This window comes from Kluyveromyces marxianus, chromosome 3 (genome assembly GCF_001417885.1).
Source record: "Kluyveromyces marxianus DMKU3-1042 DNA, complete genome, chromosome 3".
Lineage (NCBI taxonomy): Eukaryota > Fungi > Ascomycota > Saccharomycetes > Saccharomycetales > Saccharomycetaceae > Kluyveromyces > Kluyveromyces marxianus.
This window is the reverse complement of record NC_036027.1, coordinates 1,212,876-1,228,283: the sequence shown is the minus strand read 5'-3', so window position 1 is coordinate 1,228,283 and position 15,408 is coordinate 1,212,876. Positions and strand designations below refer to the sequence as shown.

The window sequence follows — 15,408 nt, the reverse complement described above, 5'->3', positions numbered from 1 at the left end:
AGGTAATCATTTGGGACCTAAAAAAAACAATCCATTACGCTGAAAATCCACAATACCGATCTCCTATATTAGCGACAATTTCTACTTTATATCGGGCGTTATTCTAGACATTTTACCGGCTGAATGTTTTCTGCAGGACTTGCGTACAGATTCAATATCTAAACTTTTTTTAGCGCTAAGCGCTTATCTTCATATATATATATGAAGCGCCAAAGTTAAGCGCCCAGGTCAACTTCCGTCACTGTATATGACAGGTAGCCTAGAAATGGAGGGACAAACCGACATATATATGTTGCAAAGCCGGCATGCAAAAGACTCCATTATCTTTAATTAATTAAATAGAAGCATATTAATTTATATTGATCTAGTACAATACTAGAATGCTGTTTGGATCCAATTTCCTCAATGTTATAATTGGAGTAAATTTAGTTCAGTCTGTATTGTATATAAGGAGAAACTACTCGAGTTTTAAAATTCCCACTTCTCCTTTACCAAAGAACTCTTTAGTTTCTAGTATATTTTGACTGTTATAGAAATACTATTGGAAGTCTTCATTAAACTTAACATAGCACAACTTCCCTTGATATTGGTAACTACCATTATTCACTACAAGTGTTTGACTTTGTTTGAAAGTGAAGAATAGCAAAACATTTATTCCGATCCCATACCAAACGAAGTGGTACTGCTAGTATCGGCCATTTTCTAACAGAATTTTTTCTATCTTTCCCATTTAGTTTCACGCTGAAACTTTTGTGATAAGATCAAAAACCGTTTAGCCTCTGAACTCACAAAAAAAAAAAAAAAAGACACAGTCTTTTTAGTTCGGATTCGTTGAACTGCCTCTTTTTTCTCTTTTAATTTTTAACTGTCACCAGTGATATTCCACAATACCATTTACTCTGCTTTGTTACAGACTGATACTGTCACAAAAAAGAATATCCACTACCTCTTTTGTATTTCAATTGTCATTTGTATACATTCATCCCTGTGTCAGACAATCAATTTATCTCACTTTTTTTTTTTTTTTTTTGATTTGTTTTTCTGATCTCTCATTTCTCTACCGTTAATCAATTAAGCGTCGCAGATTTGAAAAGAAAAAAAAACAATAAAAAAAAAACTGAAGCAAGCTACAAAGCGACACAAAACGACATAGGCACAAAGTGATTCCGCTTGGAGTTTTCAAATATAAGGAGGCATTTATTTTAAACCTTAGAATTTCTTCAAATTAATTCAACTTAACTTAAATTTAAGCTTCAAACAGGTTGGTTATTATTATTTAAGATCACTTTCTCAGTTCTATTATCAGCCGCTCTAAGTGTTTTATTTTTTCCCCAGAAAAAAATAAAATAAAATATACAGAGAGCCTAGACAACAACGTACACAAAAATACCAAACCTAACTAAAGAGAATAACATTTTCCCTTTAAGATAATACGCAGAAAACACCTAAAATGCCTGGTCTCAAACTACAACCTGCTGACTCATTCGTCCCTCCTGACGTTAATAACCCTCCCTTCTACATTCCTCTCAAAAATATCGATTCAAGATACAATGTGATTCAGGAATTAGGGAAAGGGTCCTTTGGATCTGTCACACTAGCCGAAACGTTATTTGACATGAAGAAATCATCACAAGAGATATCTTCCATGTACCCAGAAACCCTAATGGATCAATGTTTAATAAGGAATGTCGAACAAGAAAATTGGTATTACAAGAAGAAGGGAATTGTAGCAATTAAAACAATGATGAATAGACTATCAACCTTACACGACTACACTAGAGTAAGGGAAATAAAATTCATTCTACAAATCCCTGCACACAAAAATCTAGTGACTGTCTATGAGATGTTCATCGATGACTCCTTATACCACTTGCACATCGTTATGGAATGCATGGAGCAGAATATTTACCAATTGATGAATCACAGAAAGAGACGAGTATTCTCCTTACCCACTCTAAGGTCTATCTTATTTCAAATATTAGCTGGTATCAAACATATTCATGATCATGATTTCTTCCACAGAGATATTAAACCGGAAAATATCTTAATTTCACCTTCCCATAGATACTTCAGCAAAAAATGGTTAGAGGATGACAACTACCCTGACAACTATGTAGTAAAGTTGGCAGATTATGGATTAGCAAGGCATGTCAACAACAGATCCCCCTACACAACTTACGTTTCAACGCGTTGGTATAGATCACCGGAGATACTATTGAGAAAAGGATATTACTCTAAACCACTAGATATCTGGGCTTATGGATGTGTAGTGGTAGAGTTAGCAACTTTCTCACCATTATTCCCAGGTTCAGATGAAACAGACCAAATATGGAGAATACTTGATCTTTTAGGATCTCCTGATCATTCTACAAATGGTAAAGAACATTTCGGAGGTACATGGCCAGATTGCAAATCATTATATCAGGCCTTGAACTATGAGTTCCCTTACGTAGAGGGTAAAACGATAAGAGATGTCTTACCAAATCCACAGCTAGAAGATCTATATGATGTTGTTACATCGTGTTTGAAATGGAATCCTAATGACAGAGCATCTGCAAATGAACTCTGTGCATTACCATATTTCAAGGAATACGTAATAAAGGAGGCTAAGATGGCGAAGGCTGATGGCGGTGATATTTCAAACGGCAAAGAGGGTTCAATGATTGCAAGTAAACTTGGTATCAATTCCTTGGCTTCAAACCAATGGAGCCGTATACTTTCAGGATTACCTCCAAAAGCTGACATCGGGATCGTTCCTAACTTCAACAACCCTCAGAAAGCTCTTAAGATTGAAAAGGTTAATCATTCAATTTTGTCTCAAGAGCAGCAGCAACATCAGAAAGAGCAGCAGCAGAAAAGAAGTGGGGTTGCATCCTGGTTCAAATTTTCCACTAACAAAAATCATGTTAATGTCAATCCTAATGAAAAGGCATACGGTAAAGCTTTGCTGACAGATGCAATAGATGAAAATAACTCTAACAAAAATAGAAGAATCGACGAAAGATTATCTGGAGAAATACCACAACTACAACAAAAACAGCAGCTGCATGATCATAAACACACAAATCACCATCACCACCATCACCACCATCACAACCAACAACAACAGCAACAACAACAGGAACATGTGGATATTTTAGCGGGTCACAACGATAGAATGGATGAGCTGAATATTATTAACCATGCGAATAATGATAACGAAGTTTTCACCATTGAGCTGGATGATAGTATGGAAACGATGACGGGCTCACAACAAATATCAAAGGAATTGAATGAGAAAGTTGAACTATATCAAGAATCAAGCAACAGTCAGCTAGAAATTGATAACGGGGATCTAGACATCAATGACGTATCAGACGCAGTTCAAATGGACCAAGAGAACTATAGGATTCATGTGTTGAATGAATACGACACCGATGAAAACTTAGCGGATGAAATCCAAGCCATCGATGAGGACGAGAACACTGACAATATTGTTCGTAATTCTCAAGATCTTGAAAATGATGAAGATGATGATCCAGATAGTCTCTTGAATTATTACCAAGAAATGATGGCTAAGAAATTACCACCAAACGGCACCAAGGGACATTACACACATTCTAATGGAGTATGCCCAACGTTATCAGACCGAATGGCTATTGACGACTCAATTGATTTGCAGGAACAAATCCCCAGGAATCTGCTGGAAAGGGCAGTTCAACAGAGAGTACTCGATTGTCTATTAGATTCCTCCGAACAGATATCACAGAATCTGATTCAAAACTCTAATTCCCATAATCATTCAATTCATGATGGTTTAAGTTTTTAAGAATACGATATGGCAAAATAAAAATATAAAAAGCACAACATTACTTCGTCTGTGTTTAACGATCATAACAGATAAGAAGAAGCCCATCCGTCGATCATTCCCCGTTTATTCTTCTATTCTCCCATGCATTTTTCTGTATTGTTTTTAAGGTATATGTCTATCGCATCAACTGCTACGTTGATCAGTATCGCTTAATTTCGACATTAAAAACGAAAACCGAAACAAAATAAAAAAAAACAAACTGTATGTATGGTATTATTTTACGTATACCCGTAAAGGTTTTTCTTTATTCTTATGATGCCTGAAATTCTAGGGGAATTGAAATTATTTTGCTTAACTGTCTTGACTTGAAAATTTAAGCGAATATAGCTATAGCATCAATCAAAGCATATGGCTCCGTTTTCTTCCGAGGAAAATTACCAGTACTCGAACTTCCTTATTTTTTTTTTTGTAATGGCTCACCCATTGGATGATGATTAAATATCAGAAGTCATAGTATGTACATATAAGTATACGTATCTTTTCTTGAATGTACGAAATAAAAAAAAAAAAAAAAAAAAAAGAAGAATATGTTATACAAAATCGAAAACTCCGGTCTATACATAGCTTCCAGCAGTAGTAACATAGCCTAAAAAACCATCCCAACGATAGTTAGTTGAAATTTCTGGCCACAGAACAATGTCTGGATATGAAGTTGTTATTGTTGGAGGAGGTGTGTTTGGATTGAGCTCTGCTGTTCAATTAGCTCGGACCAACTACAAAGTAATAGTCATCGACAAGTTTCCGATACCGTCTCCTTTGAGCGCCGCAAATGATTACAACAAGATTGTAAGACTGGAGTATAATGACATGGTATATGCAGAACTTGCTGTTGAAGCCATGGGCTATTGGAATGGTGAAGATTCTTCACTTTTACCTGCAAGGTTGCTCCATGACTGTTATTCACACTGTGGAAGAATCAGCGTAGTTCAAGATCCTAAGACAAGAAGATATGCTTTTGACGAGAGCAGTCTGAGGTTATTACAAGAGAAATTTTCGAGGTGTCGGGATGTTAAGGAGTTCAAAGATCTAACATGCGGAGGGAAGTTTCCGCAACTTTCTGATGGCCAGCGTTATGATATTTTTCGATATAATCCCGACTGTGGAATTGGCTTTGCAAGAGAGTCGTTGTTAAAAATGAAAAGATATGCCGAATCGTTAGGTGTAGTGTTCCAAGAGAATGATGGTGTTGTAGAAGTGGAAAAGTTTAGAGATGGAAGTCAAAGTGTGGTAGTCCGGTGTGAATCTGGAAAGCGAATTCATGGTAAAAAGGTTGTCATTGCGTGCGGTGCAAACACCTCTGCGATTTTACCAATGCAGAGATACGTAAAGGCCACTGGACTGTATGTTGGCCATGTTCAGTTATCAGATGAAGAGTACCAGAAGTTCAAGGATATCCCTGTAATTTTTAATAGTAGCGTTGGTTATATCTTCCCTCCTGATGCTCAAACCAAGATGATTAAAATCTGCACGAGCGCTATGTCCGCATACGATGGAAAAAGTAACGGATCATATCCTGTGTATAGAACGCTGGAGCCACATACGGCTCCTAGTATACCCATAAGCGCGGCAGTTCGTATAAGGACGGTATTAGGTAAATACTTACCTTCGTTAGTGTTCACTTCTGGAACACAATCGCAGCTAAGGGATATCATTGACTGCAAGATATGCTGGGTCAGTGACACAGCAAACTCAGATTTCATCATAGACGAGGTCCCTGGTATGAGTAACGTGTACGTCTGCTGCGGTGATTCGGGCCATGCATACAAGTTTCTCCCCAACATAGGCAAATACATTCAACAAAAACTGGAAAATAAGCTACCAGAACCTCTAGCACGCAAATGGAGCTTCAGAGAAGCAAACTGGAACGATGCAGAAATCGAGTGGAGGGTGGAACCTACAAAATTAGCAATCCAAGATGTGGAATGGTTCAAAGAAAGCTATGGACACGCGAAGCTATAGGCTTCTTTACTTTTCCACCCAACTTAAACTTTAATTGTCATCGTGTAGCGTAGCATACACACAAATAGAACTAAAAAATTACCAATATAATCACTAGACATAAACAATCAGTAAATAGTATAGTAGCCAACAAAATCACCCCGTAAACGGAATTTTTTGTCGGGGCTGTTTCTACCCTCAAATACGAGACTTCTTCGTTCAGTGCAGCTCGCTCAGCACTTTTGTCCTCGTTAAAGTTGAAAATCCGAATCGTTTCTCGAGGAAAAAAAATGGAATTTGAAAAAAAAAAAAAAAAAAGATAGTTCACAAACGAAGTAAACCTAAACAAATCAAATACAGAGAAACGAGGATTTAATCGTTTGCAACAAGTTCTTTCTTTCCTCTATTACTGTTACTAGGAGACCGTGCATTGATACAGAGGGCGTAGAATCAAGGAGACTAGATCAAGCAGTTGAATTTAACGTCTCAACGAGATTTGTAGGGAGTTTTTTGTACAAAGAACCCTTTTACCTTGGCACTTTAAATTATAAAGTGATTTTATATTACTGTTAGCAACGGTACTACGGCATATCCGAGCTACTCTGGGGCTCTATTTTGATAAGGTATAACACCTGAATATTATAAAAGAGCAGCAGTAGTGGACACTGAAGCGTACAAATTTTATTCTTTAATTTCTGTTAGGTTCAGATCATTCTTCCTTTGATATAGGTCGAAAAGGCTATACTAAAAAACTCAGCATCTAAGTTACTAACAAAGGTATACAATATGTCTGAGAAAGGACCGCCCGAAAATGCGCATGATCAATCGCTATTAGACGATGCATCGACATTGCTAATGTTTTCAAAACGAACAAACTCTGTTGGTAGTACAAGTGATGAAAGTAAAGATGATGTTAAATCGGAAATTAGAACCCATAGAATGACTCCTACTTCATCACTTAATCAAAGAGATAATGGCATGAATCTTCACGTCAATACCTTGGCATCTCCAGGACCAGCTTCAGTTGCACTGGTGAATGACGAGGATGAAGAAGAAACTTTACGGAGTAACAACGGTAAAGACCGCAGGGACTCAGGCGACAAATCCAAGAAGAATGGAAGTAAGAAAGGAATGGTGGCGGCAGCTGCTTTGGCTCAGGCAGCCACAGTACCTCTACCGTTGAAAAGGAAAGCAGAGAGTAATGATTCTACTCTGAAACCAGATTCGAAAGGTAAAATAAACGAGCATGAAATATCGGCTTTAACTTCAGGAACGGAAAAGGCAAAAACCGAGAAACCAGAAACGAAAACAATTGTGGAAGCAGAGAAAGACAAATCGGAATCGGATCGATTTGCTTCAGTCCCAAAATCATATATTGTTGACCCGGATGACGGTGTGATTACGTGCATTTGTGGTTTCAATGACGATGATGGATTCACAATTCAATGTGACCATTGTTTCCGTTGGCAACACGCTATATGTTATGGAATAGAAGATGAACGCGATGCACCTGATGACTTCCTCTGTAACATTTGCAATCCTAGAGTCGTTGATGTCAAGATGGCCAAGAGAAAGCAACAAGAGAGAATCAGGAATATCCAGAATAGAAAGCGCAGAAGAGTGCCTAACAATGGCAATAAAAATGGGAACACTACCAGTACCTCAATGGAAGAGGTAAATAGAAAGGAATCTACTAGCAACTCAAAAGAAACTCGTAACGGAAGCGTTCCAGATTTACAGGATCAACGCGCTGAACTAACAAAGGCTGTTACTTCTACTGACCCGTTAACAAATATTGTACTAATCAATACAAAAGACGCGTATCCAGCAGTTTATCTTCCATTGGAAAGGAATGACTACAAGGATAAATATACCGAAAGATTTGTAAAGGATCATTCGAATGATGACTGGGTTTTGCCTTGCCTCAAACCTGTTTTCACTCCGATTCCTATAGAAATCAAGTCGTATTCTGATGCAAGTCACTCACGAGTGTTTCCAGGATACCCTAAACTCGGTGTCTATGTCAAACAAAACTGTCATGAAGGTGATTACATCGAGGAATTTTTAGGAGAGGTTGACTTTCAAAGGAAATATCTAGAAGACCCTAGAAATAACTATAGGGTCTGGGGAACAGCAAAACCAAAGGTAATCTTTCACCCTCACTGGCCAATATACATCGACGCAAGATTAAGTGGGAACTTGACTAGATATCTTAGAAGATCATGTAACCCTAATGTTGAATTAGCCACTATCAAGGTTAGTAATGGCAAAGGCGAATACGAAGTGAAATTCGTGCTCAGAGCGTTGAGGCCTATCAATAAAGGGGATGAAATTCATATTAAGTGGGATTGGGACTTGAGACATCCAATATGGAAGCTTATCAATCAGAATGAAAATATTGACTCCATTGAAGAACCCAAAAAGTACTGGCTTATTCATTCTGTTGATACTGTTCTAGGAAGCTGCGATTGTGCATGTGGGAACAACAATAAAGATTGCTACTTGTTGAAAGTTAAAAGATACTCTCAGTCACTCTTTCGATCTGTGAAGTCAAAGATGAACAATCGTTACAAGTTAAATGAAATCTTGCATGGAAACAAATTAGAAATGAAAAAGCAAACTCCAATACTTTGTAAACTTGCTCATGCTGCAATTTCGGATGCTGCTAGGGCAAGCGAAGTGTTACTGAAGTTCAATGCTACCAAATTGAAAGTCTTAGAGGAACAAGATCATCAACTTGATAAGAAAACTCCCTTACTTGAAAATGCTACCAATATCAGAGGTAAGAAGTATAGAGTATCGAAGACGAAAAAACAAACAGGAAGTTCTCCAATGAAAAGTATAATCAGTTCTACTGAAGGCCCATTTAGCTTCAATGAAACAAAAGTTAAAAATCCAGCTGATTTAGCAATTCCAATCAGTTTGACTATTACAGAAGAAAAATCATTTTCTACTCAGGATGTAGCAACACACCCAGAAGAAATTACTGTTGATAGAGCTTCATCCTCACAGAATAATTCCATACATCATACCAACACTTTGAAACACAGGGCTTCCAGTCAATCATCTTCTCCAAACACCAATCCACATTCTCAAATGAAAAAAAAGTTATCATTCGCGGATTACAAGAAAAAGATTAAACCAGCATAAGTCGTGATATTCCAGGCGAAATAAACAACAACTTCCATATTTTCAAGAAATTGCTAAAGACATTCATTTTTCCAACTTTTCCTTACTTCAGATCTTTATTTATTAGTCGACTTTACTAATCCCACAATTATGTTACATGATTACAATGGTCATTTTTTTATGCTACCCAAAAAGATGACTTAATAATGAAAGGTATAGGTTTATCTATGATTATAGTAAACTCTAGTTATAACTTATTATATACTGGGCAAACGTGTTCTCTCTGTTAGCTTTTAATATTCTATATCATTTTAATTAAATTGCAATACTAAAATAGCTTGTTGGCCTTGGATAGATGCTTTTCCTTTTTGTTAAAATTTGGTCGAGAGAGTATGTCCCAGCCTTTCAGTATTTCTAATTCTTCTTCCATCGTTTTTTTGTATTGGAAGGTGTCTAGAAGGGGCTCTAATTCGAAAAGAGCCGAAAGAGAGCCATTGGTTTTCTTAGAGCCAGACTTAAAACCTGATTTAAGGATTCTTCCCTGTCTCCATGCATCCGTCCAGTATATAGCAGCCGCATTTTCATTTGTCATCCCCACCTTCCTTCGTATTCCATTTAATAACACGTCGATATTGTTTGTTGGTCGATTAGTATAACGAGAGTACATTTGGAATTTTCCTTGTAAATTCAAAAGATACAACAAATAATCAGCTTGTATAACGGGGTCGACGAGATTACTTTTTACGCAGCCACACAAACTCAAAGAAAGCATTCTTTGCTTACTCATTGCCTTCCCGGGAAGAGATATACCTGGTGTATCATAGAGGAATATCCCCCCTTTATGATCGCTAATACGAATGCATTCACTGGTGCTTCTTGTGACACCAGCTTGTCCACCAGTTTTTGCAACCTTTTTAGGCTTGCTCCCATCTAGAGAAGTTAGCTTATTATACCCTGTAAACCGCAGACTATTGACTAAGGTCGATTTTCCGACATTTGGCATACCACCTATTAGAATTCTATACCCTAATGGCAACCCCACAGCCTTTTTAGCGGGGTCTTCCTTTATTATAAATTGATCATATTTCCACTTCAATATATGAAGTAAGTCTTCACTGCCCTTCTTACTTCGGGCATCGATCATAATGTAATCTTCACCAACCTCCTTGTGCCATTTATCTAAAGAGTCCTTGATAACAGGATCATACTGGTCAGTTTTCGTATAAACTACTAGCCTTTCTACCTTCTTTTCCATTGACAAATAATCAAAAATGAGGTTTCGTGTTGCGATAGGAGCTCTGCTGTCCCTTAGTTCCACTAATAAATTAAGCTGAGGTAAAAGATTTTGGGACCTTTGAATAGCCTTCATTTGATGGCCTTTGAAGTCCGTTGTTGGAATATTGAAATCGGGAAATACCATCCTAGGAACAAAAGATGATTGACACCTTTTTATGACTCTAGAGTAAGAGAGCTGCATTCTGCTCTTTATTCATTAACGTATTTTCTTGTGATATCCAAAAACTTTGAAATTACCTGTCAGATTGATACAAGATGTTTCTATACACTATCTAGACATATTTTATGCTACTTCTATTTATTATCATTTTGATCTTAACTCATCGCTTTTTGAGATTTATTTCAATACAAATTACTTTTCTGTAGCTGAAATTAAACAATATTGAAAAATTCAACTTATTCCATGCAGTGAGATGAGATGAGCTTAGGTGAAGTATATAATTGAAAGAAATAAGCGTGGTGCCAAAAAAAAACAAAGACGATATTACTGTCGTTGGCTTGAATCTGGAGAAAGTTTGCGAGCTCATAAAATGCCATTGGTTTTATTGACTGGGTTCCCTAGCAGTGGTAAAACCACCGTTGCTAAAAAAATTGTTAGTTTGATACAACAAACCATCGATTCAAATGAGAAGTTATCCAATTATTCTGTTGTTTACCATTCTGACGAAACCTTAAATATATCTCATGATGATTATATAGGCTCCAATGAGGAGAGAAGAGCTCGTTCAAAGATTATGTCAGTCGTGAAGAGAGATTTGTCTCGACAAAAAGTTGTTGTAGTTGATTCGTTGAATTACATCAAAGGCTTCCGCTACCAGTTGCATTGCGAAGTTAAGAATGTCATGACAACATATTGCTTAATCCATACCGCGTGTCCTATAACAACACTTGTTGAGTGGAACAGCAAGGAAACCGAAACTCATACACCATGGGAACCAGAGTTTTTAAATGCATTAATTCAAAGATATGAAGAACCAAATCCACAAACCAGATGGGATTCACCTTTGTTCACCATATTAACTCCACAAGATGATGTGAGTGCAATATATGAAGATATTAGTAAAGCATTGTTTCCTACTGTCTTCAAGTCTAAAACCGATGACAGGGATGCAGAAAAAATCCTACAACAATTGAAACCTAACAATGCAACCATACTTAAAGCGGCATCACACACAAACTCTCTACAAATTTTAGATTCCGAGACTAGTGCTGTTGTGAAAAGTATCATGGAATACATGCAACATAATGTAGTTAGCGGAGGTATCTCAAGAATAATTCTAACCCCGGACCATTCCGATATAGATGACCCAGCCTGTCTCTATGTTGATGTTTCTTTACAAAATTGCACAATGCCTCAATTGCAAAGAATAAGGCGCCAATTCGTCGCAATGAATAGACTCAGAAATCTTGAAGCTGACAGAGTGAAACCACTTTTCGTGGAGTATTTAAACAAAAACTTGAATATATAAAAAGACTTCAAGATTAAATGTATATCGCTGAATAAGTGTATTATTTACAAGTTTAGTAGTGTTTTTAAATTCGTGTAACGATTATCAAATTTATCAAAGAGTTCAACTAGAACTTTTTTCAATTCCGGATTGATTTCTACCTTCGCTCTATAAATCCAAATCAAGTTTCCCTTTTCCATTAGTTGAGCTAAGATATATGGATCGTTTTTTTCTAATAGAGATTTCAAAAAGAAAGCCCATAACCCAGAGTCACCACCAAATTCAATCAAACAGTGATTCCAGAACCTAAATAATACAGCCCAATTGGCGGTCTCAACCAATGCTCCAATGATTTCTTTAATGATGTTATCAGAAAGGTGGTTAAGCTTAAATTCATTGGTTATGAGATGAATGTATTCATAAAGAGCATTTAAATTAGAAGTACCTTTATGCATTGAACTTAATAGCAGTCTCACCACCCTTGGGTCATGGACAGCTTCCGGATCATTATATTGATATGATTTAAGGGCACGGGTTATCCAGAAATTAGCACTCATTAAACCGTTATAGTTGGGTTGCATGTTGATATAATGGTTGCAGATTTGAATGAATTTAATCAATTCTTCCCTTGTCGGCTGGTATAACATCGCTTGCTTGAATCTGAAAAAATCATTGATGAAATAGTTTAATTCTTGGTTTAGAGATATTACATCTCCATTTTTCCTTTGTTCTGAGTTAAGCAAGTTATTTGTTTTTGATAAGTAGAGTAACTGGAAAAATTTGAACCTTGAAGACCAATATTCTTCATCCAAATGATGTTGTGTCGATGTTGCTTGGTTGAAGAGCTCTACCCAACCTTTTGTATCAATCTCAATAAGGGTAGGTAAGCTTCCAAGGACGGAAGTTATAGTTAGATAGGGCTTTGGCTCTTGTTGTAATAAATTTGATGCTGCTTTTAAATCTTGGATAGTTAGAGCTTCTTCTAGAGTAACAGAAGTAGAGTTCTTAGCAGCAGTAGAATAGTATCTTCTTGTATTTTTCATCATCAATTTTCGCAACCCAAGTAACACATTATCTTCTTCGTCCACAAAGCTTTTCGCTTGCTGTTCTTGCTGCTTCTTCTGGTATTGTTCCATATCTTCAGGAGGACAATATAATTCTTCCAAGTTTAGTTCATTTCTTCTCTCTTCTGTCATGATATTGATGAATACTCCGTCAACATTAGAAGCGATCAAGCACCATCCACTTTCATCTTGTTCCTTCTTGGTTACCTTTCCAATATTAGTCTTTCTGTTTATACGTCTTTGCCTTTTCTTTAATATTCCACTGGTAATCAAACCTTCAGATTTAGGAATACAACCGAACTCCGCCTTAACAAACTTCACTAGCTCGTCATTACAGCTTTGAAGGTGTCTGAAAGATCTAACTGTCCCAATTATCACATATTTAGCCATACTGTGGATAGACGTCGTTGTATTTGAATGTGCAGTATCGAATACAATAATGTTTGTGACTGCCAATTTATCATTCAAATGTTCTGATATGATCTTAACTGAATGTGGAACTGGGGTCGAGGGAAAAGTTATAGGAGTAATAAATGGCGAGCTGTTATCCGTGTCTTTAACCTCTGGTACGTTTAGGTACCATGGTTTATTTTCTTGTGTGACAAGACATGTCTTGCTAAAGTTTCGATACAGCAACGATGGTCCGGTTCTTCGGCAGATATAGCCCAGCTTATAACGTAAAAGTGCAGAAACCGGTCTCAACATGATAGTTATATATATCTATATTCCACTCAACAGATGGCTCAAGCATATAGCAATTATACATTTACATTCATTCATAAGCCATTATATTCCTTGCTGAAAGCATCAATGCTTTTTAACAATTGAGATTGACATTTTTTCAATATTTCATAATACAATAATTTTACATAAATAGAGGTAGTAGTAGAAGAAGAAGAAGAAGTTTTCGTAGGCTTACAAGAGAGATAACATTGCCTCTCCATCAAAGGGAAAAGAGAGATGAATGTGTATTTTCTTTAATTTCTCTCTCGCTTCATTGTCCTCTGAGTTCCGGTTGTATATTTTCATCCTGAACGTCATCTTTTTTTAGATTACTGTCAGAGACATTTTCCTCAGCTTCCACTTCTTTCAAATGCGAAGAGAGCAATCTTAGTTGTTCAGCCATATCATCATGAGGAGACAACTGTTTGTGTCCAGTAACTAAGTCCACGTCGACGTTTACATCCGAATCGACATTTTGGTTTGATAGGATATCTCTTGTAGCCATTTTGAGGGCTTCCGCAACTCTATCTCTATCTGATCTATGTAGCTGTCTTTTAGAGCTGTGATTATCATCCTCGATGCCATCTTCATCTTGGACCTGTTCCAGCGTTCGTTTGAGTTCTTCGCTTACGTGGCTATCTCTTGACTGTAGAGCAGCAGCAGCAGCGGCAGCGGCAGCAGCAGCTACCCGTACGTTGTTATCGTCCAGATTGTGTACACCAGCCTCGTCTTGGTCACTCTGTGAGTGTATTCTGTCTTGGTATACGTGGTTATCGTTACCTACGTGTTGCTGGTGTTGGTTTTGGTGTTGATCTTGTGACTGGTGCTGGTGCTGGTGCTGGTGCTGATGTTGGTGCTGGTGCTGATGTTGATGCTGCAGCTGGTGTTGATGTTGGTCTGCTCCCGATATTTGATGGCCGTTTGGAAGCATGTACACACCTTCCTTCTTGCGCTTCAACACAAAACGGGCCTTGTATGTAGTAACACGTCTAGCGATGTTACTAAGCATTTTTTTATCCATTTCTGCATCGGTAAGTCCGTAGCGTTGCTTTATGATATCTATGATCCCGGACTCTTCCACGTACTGTGCCACCCTGAACTTGGCCACAGTATTATCCTCATCATTGCATAGCGATTCTAATATTGCGTCGAACTTTAAGTCTACCTGCAAAATCTTTGGAATTTTGGTCAAGACGAACCGTTGCAACGAGAGGTTGGATTCCAACGGATGATTATGGTAGGGCTCAATCTTCGTCACTGCGAATGGCCCCTTAATAGTCTCCTGGGAATCAGCCACTGCAGCCACTGCAGCGGCGATGGCTGCTGTGACAGCTGCGTCATCATCTTCATCATCTTGCTGGGCCTCTTGTTCGGAAACGTCATCACCAGAATTGCCATGTCCGTTTGTGTGCCCATTTTGGTGATGATGATGGTGGTGTGCGTGCATATTGTGATGATGATGATGCCCATGCTCATCCCCAACGCCTACACCAGGCGACCCATCGCCATTCTGCACAGAAACCGGGCCCTGGTGCGACAACAAGATCTTGAACGGACAGCTCTTCAAATGACACGCAAACGTGAAGTGTTTAGTCTTGTGCGAGTTCTTCAAAATAATTGGACATCTCGACTGAAACTCATAGTCATTGATCACATCGTACCATGCCTCGAGCGTCGGAAACGTCCGCTTCTGGCCCATCACAGGATCGGCTTGCGCCAAATCCTTGTTGATAATCGGATGCTTGTACTCATACAAAGACATATTTTACCACACAACTTAAAACTATAATTTAATTATTTAACACCAAAGTCAATAAAATAAGTCCTTTCCTTTTAACAAAACCCTTAAATTCAGATTTCCTCTAATTCTCGATTACCAAAATCGTTGCTCTTCCCAAAACAACAACAACAACAATGTCCTCTCTAAAGCATCAGGTACGTTGTTCGTTCGTTGTTATAA

The 15,408-nt window shown here is 37.7% G+C and overlaps 7 protein-coding genes across 7 annotated transcripts; 4 read left to right on the top strand and 3 right to left on the bottom strand.

Moving 5' to 3' along the window:
- Positions 1 to 1,450: 1,450 nt before the first annotated feature.
- Positions 1,451 to 3,808, top strand: IME2 (protein kinase IME2; the record flags this gene model as incomplete). The annotated part of the gene is made up of 1 exon (XM_022819099.1): positions 1,451 to 3,808. One exon carries the CDS (start codon positions 1,451 to 1,453, stop codon positions 3,806 to 3,808), a length of 2,358 nt encoding a protein of 785 aa, XP_022675699.1.
- Positions 3,809 to 4,486: 678 nt separating this feature from the next.
- fap2 (NAD(P)/FAD-dependent oxidoreductase) lies at positions 4,487 to 5,809 on the top strand (the record flags this gene model as incomplete). Its single annotated transcript, XM_022819098.1, has 1 exon — positions 4,487 to 5,809. The coding sequence occupies one exon, from the start codon at positions 4,487 to 4,489 to the stop codon at positions 5,807 to 5,809; it is 1,323 nt and encodes a 440-aa protein (XP_022675698.1).
- A 765-nt stretch (positions 5,810 to 6,574) lies between these two features.
- On the top strand, positions 6,575 to 8,938 carry SET3 (SET domain-containing protein 3; the record flags this gene model as incomplete). Its single annotated transcript, XM_022819097.1, has 1 exon — positions 6,575 to 8,938. The coding sequence occupies one exon, from the start codon at positions 6,575 to 6,577 to the stop codon at positions 8,936 to 8,938; it is 2,364 nt and encodes a 787-aa protein (XP_022675697.1).
- A 307-nt stretch (positions 8,939 to 9,245) lies between these two features.
- MTG1 (putative GTPase MTG1) lies at positions 9,246 to 10,394 on the bottom strand (the record flags this gene model as incomplete). The annotated part of the gene is made up of 1 exon (XM_022819095.1): positions 9,246 to 10,394. The coding sequence occupies one exon, from the start codon at positions 10,392 to 10,394 to the stop codon at positions 9,246 to 9,248; it is 1,149 nt and encodes a 382-aa protein (XP_022675696.1).
- A 349-nt stretch (positions 10,395 to 10,743) lies between these two features.
- KTI12 (Kti12p) lies at positions 10,744 to 11,682 on the top strand (the record flags this gene model as incomplete). The annotated part of the gene is made up of 1 exon (XM_022819094.1): positions 10,744 to 11,682. One exon carries the CDS (start codon positions 10,744 to 10,746, stop codon positions 11,680 to 11,682), a length of 939 nt encoding a protein of 312 aa, XP_022675695.1.
- Positions 11,683 to 11,726: 44 nt separating this feature from the next.
- On the bottom strand, positions 11,727 to 13,430 carry ATP25 (Atp25p; the record flags this gene model as incomplete). The annotated part of the gene is made up of 1 exon (XM_022819093.1): positions 11,727 to 13,430. One exon carries the CDS (start codon positions 13,428 to 13,430, stop codon positions 11,727 to 11,729), a length of 1,704 nt encoding a protein of 567 aa, XP_022675694.1.
- Positions 13,431 to 13,719: 289 nt separating this feature from the next.
- Positions 13,720 to 14,895, bottom strand: ABF1 (DNA-binding protein ABF1; the record flags this gene model as incomplete). The annotated part of the gene is made up of 1 exon (XM_022819092.1): positions 13,720 to 14,895. One exon carries the CDS (start codon positions 14,893 to 14,895, stop codon positions 13,720 to 13,722), a length of 1,176 nt encoding a protein of 391 aa, XP_022675693.1.
- Positions 14,896 to 15,408: the final 513 nt, after the last annotated feature.